Source organism: Ylistrum balloti, unplaced genomic scaffold (assembly GCF_031769215.1).
Source record: "Ylistrum balloti isolate Yb309-2 unplaced genomic scaffold, AGI_CSIRO_Ybal_v1 Utg371700, whole genome shotgun sequence".
In the NCBI taxonomy this organism is placed as follows: Eukaryota; Metazoa; Mollusca; class Bivalvia; order Pectinida; family Pectinidae; genus Ylistrum; species Ylistrum balloti.
Window position 1 is genome coordinate 127,758 of NW_026782857.1, and position 5,586 is coordinate 133,343.

The window sequence follows — 5,586 nt, forward strand, 5'->3', positions numbered from 1 at the left end:
AAAGAAATAGAATTATCGACCTCACGAATATTTATATATGGATTACCAACTTCGATACAGAAACTTAGCTCCGAGGATTACCAACCTCAAAACAAACAGTGGCTTACCGAACAAACAAGGTATTGGTATTGCCGACCTTAATAACAAAACAGGAATTACTATACCCAATTACAAACATTGAAATACCGACCTCAGTAATGAACAATGAAATACTGACCTCAATAACATTCAGTAGATTAACGACCTCAAAAACAAACAATAAATCACAGACCTCAAGAACAAACAATGAATTACAGACCTCAAAAATAAACAATGAAATACCGACCTCAAAAATAAACAATGAAATATCGACCACAATAATAAACAATGAAATATCAACCTCAAAAATAAACAATGAAATATCAACCTCAAAAATAAACAATGAAATATCAACCTCAAAAATAAACAATGAAATACCGACCACAATAATAAACAATGAAATATCGACCACAATAATAAACAATGAAATACCGACCACAATAATAAACAACGAGTTACAGATCTCAATAAGAAACAATGAATTACAGATCTCAATACAAACTCTAGATTACTGTCCTCACTAACAAACCTTAAAAACAGACAATGAATTACAGACATCATTAACAGACAGTGGATAACTTACCTCAATTACAAACAGCGGATTACTGACTCCAATGGAAAACAGTGGATTACAGATCTCAGTAACAGACAATGAATAACCGACCTTAATTAAAAACAACGAATTATCATCCGGAAGAACAAAAAATGAATTACCGAATTCAATCACATTTAATTTCTTACCTCAATAACACACGGTGTAATAGCGACCTGAATTACAAAAAGCGAATAACCTACCTCAACAAGTGAATAACCTACCTGTAAAATTAATTACATATGTAACTTTGCTTCTTCCTTTGGTGGTTTATGTTTCTCAGGAAGCTTGTAATGGACCAGTCTGTATTGTCGTGGTTGTATCCTTAGCGAGACGCTTGTTCTTGATGGCATTCGACGTATTTCTTGTTCTGTGGGGTACCAGCCACTACTCAAAATTGACCTGGCTGTCCATAGCGCAATAAAACCAGAAACAGACAAGCAAATGTTTCCTACTTTCAAGTTCTGTCTAGATATAATAATCGAATTATCGCCCTTTTAATGGTCATTTTATACTGTAATTCCAATGTATAAAATGAAAAAGTGAAGAAAAAGATTTCTGTCATAAACCCTGACCATTGTCGGTTCCAAATCAAGTATACATTAACCTCGAACATTGTCGCTACCAAATCAAGCATACCATTAACCATATCAATTTTGGATAACCAGGAAATTTGACATTATTGCGACAATATCTCAATAATTTACAGTATGAGTGTTTAGTTACTTAGTTACAAGTTTTCCGTCTCCAGGCGACGTGTAAAGATATGCAGATGTTGCTACTTTACGTAGTAGTTAATGTGCTAACGCATTGTGGTTTTGGTAAATCATACTAATATATGTACCAGTTTCTGATTGAGTGTTGTGCATATTTCTGCTTTTTGTATTTTTCAAAAAACATTTGATAGTATTCTGAACATTTTACATTTAATCAAATTACTGATGTATACCAATTTCTCCTTACAGCGTTGCGGGTTGCTCATTATGTTCACTAGTCACGCCCTTCCGCTCTTGTGTCTGTTCGTCACGACCAGTGCTATTAACTTAGTAGATCTACTGAGCAAACTAAGAAGAGGGAATGCTGTGGGCGGTCCATCAAACCTGTATGACAGGGGTGCCAGTGTAAACACGGTTTCATTTGAACTTCCTGAAAGTCATAGACAGGCGGCTTTTCAAAGTCACCTAATTCCTCAAACACCACCTGGACAACCAAAAAGTAATTTCCACAATCTTTTGAGAGAGATGACTGCTAGCAGTAATACAAGGAGAAATGCACAGAGTCATACCAACCCTGGGCAAAACCCTCCAAGTAGATACCAATATACACCAACAAATCAAATTCCCAACAGACAATCGTTTTCACAAGTACAAGTTCCAAACAGACGAGAGTATACCCAACAGATACCAAGCAGAGGACAGTTTAATCCAGCGCATCAAGTCCCTTCATCCAGACAACAAATGTCATCACCACAACAGGTCAGTGCATCATCATACTTAAAGATTGAAGCAAAACTGAAAAAATACACGGTAAATTACTTTCTCTGCATTGTATCAGTTTTTCGCGAGTTTATTTTATTCTACGGAATAGAAAAAAAAACTCTAAAATTACGATCTTTATACCGTGTATAGAAGTTCGAGAAATTCGAATTCTTCGTTAGACAATATTAAAGTTGATAATAAGATAGACATCAATCTCAAATCTGCCTTTGGTTATTGCTTTAAACCTCATTGGACTATTTATTTCATAAAAATTGAATTGTTGAACAGGTGTTCTTTCTTCAATCAAGCATTTTTTCTAACATAAATTTTACGTCATCATTTCATGTTCATATCAGTAGTGAATTGTTTATATAAAACCATGAAGTTTGAGTCCGAAGTTACAGTAATAATTGTAGACATTGTTGGAGGATTTCAAGTCCCCGTTTTAATTCATTCGAATCGTGCCCGTTTCAGAAAATGCACATGTACTAGACGCTGATCTAAAATTATCAGATATTCTTTAGTCGCATCCCAGGCTTCAAAATTTAGGCCCTTTGCATCACTGACGAGTCCTAGAAAGACGAACAGCTGCATGATGCAGTTCCATTCATTCTATGGATCTACTGTATCTTATCCTAAATGATGAAAGGTGCTGTTCACCTGTGTGTCTTTTGTACAATTTTTGAGTTCGATCAATATTGTTACAAGTGTTTCAGCTAACCTTTAATTGACATAGAAAAAAGGATTGCCAAGAAATCGTTAAATTCACCTCTCGATAGATAAAAGCTTAATTATATTTCAAATAGAGCCGTTTCCTAGGCGAAACCAGAGGCCAAAATTCCAGTATGGCACTTGGAAGTGTGGGAAGTCAAATCATCCAAAGCAATGTTAAATTAGAGATTTCATAATGATGGAAGTGAACTTATTACTAAAAAAATACCATAACGGTCTTTTAGAAGGAATGATAGATTCATTTCCATCCTGTATTGTAATTATTTTAATTGGCTCAATTTTCTGCTATTTTCGAATGAAGTGAAGCCCTGAAAATTTTGTTACCTTAAAATAAAATATTCTGTTATTTACATTGTTGTATTGGGTTTTTTTCAGGAACATGGAGGACGCTGGATGACGCCGAATCAAACCCCTACAGTCCGACAACAATATCGCCAGGGGATGCCACAGGTACAAGCACCATCATCAAGTCATAGACGAATCAATATCCCACAGGCTGGTGCGTTCATGAATGAACAATCGTCCGTGTCCAATACTGGTAGGACACAAGTCTCCAGACAAAGTGCATTCTCTCAGCAACAAGTACCAATGCCTAGCTATGGGGCGGGGCAGGCCTCAGGAAAAATTGGGTTTATGCAGAAACAAACATCAGTATCTGGGTATGGCGTTGGACAGACCTCACAAGGAGCCATACCCAGATATGGCACTGTACAAGTCCCACGGAAAATTGGATTCTCGCGTGAACAAGTACCGGTGTCTAGTTATAGTACTGGACAGGCATCTAGGAAAGTCAGCAGAACAATGGAACAAGTTCCAGTGTCCAGCTTTGGCACTGGACAGGCATCTAGGAAAGTCAGCAGAACAATGGAACAAGTTCCAGTGTCCAGCTTTGGCACTGGACAGGCATCTCGGAAAATTGGCAGAACAATGGAACAAGTTCCAGTGTCCAGCTTTGGCACTGGACAGGCATCTCGGAAAATTGGCAGAACAATGGAACAAGTTCCAGTGTCCAGCTTTGGCACTGGACAGGCATCTCGGAAAATCGGCAGAACAATGGAACAAGTACTAGTTCCAAATCAAGGCAGGACAACGATCCAACAGACTTCTGGATTTATGGCGGAACAGTTTCCTGTGTCCAACTCTGGCAGAACACAAGTGTCAACACATTTACCAACTTCTAATAAGGTAGGAGCAAAATACGTCCCAAGAAATAGCGGATTTGCTCAAACAAAAACACCTGTGTCTAGTCAAACAGGTTCACGGAATATTGCACGGAATAACGGATTTGCTCAAACACAAACACCTGTCTCTAGCCAAGCAGGTGCACGGAATATTGCACGGAATAACGGATTTGCTCAAATGCATACACCTGTGTCTAGTCAAGCAAATGCACAGCACATCGCAAGGAATACCGGATTTGCTCAAAAACAAACGCCTGTCTCTAATCAAGCAAGTGCACAGCGAACATCAGGAAATAGCGCATTTTCTCAAAACCAGAAACCTGTATCCAAGCAATCTGTTGCAGAGCAACCATCAAGAAATAGTGGTTTCCAGCAATTTGCACGGTACACGCCAACTAAGTCCAGATCGAGGCGGTTTTAAATTGCAGAATCATATAGAACAGCACATCCTGTATCTGTATAAGAATGATTCGACCGGGTCATGAAATTTGTGCAAATCTTTGTACATATTAGAAAAGACTGCTTGTGGCATAAAATGCATTGACATTTGATAAATAAACATCAATATCCATATCGTTATATTACTTTTATTCACAAATTCAAGCGAACTTTGTTATTTGGCTTGACATTGTATGAACGTAGTGGGACACGGAAAATAAAAAAAAGATAATATGAAGAGGCTGCAGTGATACATCTTTGAGCGATAAAGAAGCTTATGTGGTAAATAGATGATCTTACATAATACAAAAATAACAAAACACGTGTGAAACAATATCTGTACGAGGCTCATTATTTTTATAAGAACTGAAAGAATATAAAGTTCTATTTATCACACAACTTAGATACATTGGAACCATTCACGAAGAAAGTGCTTAATTAGCCTGATACAAAACCTTAATTGTTCTTATTTTTTTTCTTTGAGGAGTCACAATGTGTATGACTGTGACTACAGGTAGGTATTGGTTGTGAGAAAGAGTTGTTAGGACGGTGTCAGAAGTAAACATTGGTTGTTAGGACGGTGTCAGAGGTAGATATTGGTTGTTAGGACGGTGTCAGAGGTAGATATTGGTTGTAAGGACTGTGCCAGTGGTAGATATTGGTTGTTAGGACTGTGTCAGAGGTAGATATTGGTTGTTAGGACAGTGTCAGTGGTAGATATTGGTTGTTAGAACAGTGTCAGAGGTAGATATTGGTTGTTAGGACTGTGTCAGAGGTAGATATTGGGTGTTAGGACTGTGTCAGAGGTAGGTATTGGTTGTTAGCACGGTGTCAGAGGTAGATATTGGTTGTTAGGACGGTGTCAGAGGTAGAAATTGGTTGTTAGGACGGTGTCAGAGGTAGGTATTGGTTGTTAGCATGGTGTCAGAGGTAGATATTGGTTGTTAGGACGGTGTCAGTGGTAGATATTGGTTGTTAGGACGGTGTCAGAGGTAGATATTGGTTGTTAGGACTGTGTCAGAGGTAGATATTGGTTGTTAGGACGGTGTCAGAGGTAGGTATTGGTTGTTAGCACGGTGTCAGAGGT

At 38.0% G+C, this 5,586-nt stretch overlaps 1 protein-coding gene across 1 annotated transcript; it reads left to right on the forward strand.

Moving 5' to 3' along the window:
- The first annotated feature begins 1,653 nt into the window (after positions 1 to 1,653).
- On the forward strand, positions 1,654 to 4,482 carry LOC132563367 (uncharacterized). The gene is made up of 2 exons (XM_060228128.1): positions 1,654 to 2,196; positions 3,256 to 4,482. Exons 1-2 carry the CDS (start codon positions 1,654 to 1,656, stop codon positions 4,480 to 4,482), a joined length of 1,770 nt encoding a protein of 589 aa, XP_060084111.1.
- The last annotated feature ends 1,104 nt before the right edge of the window (positions 4,483 to 5,586 follow it).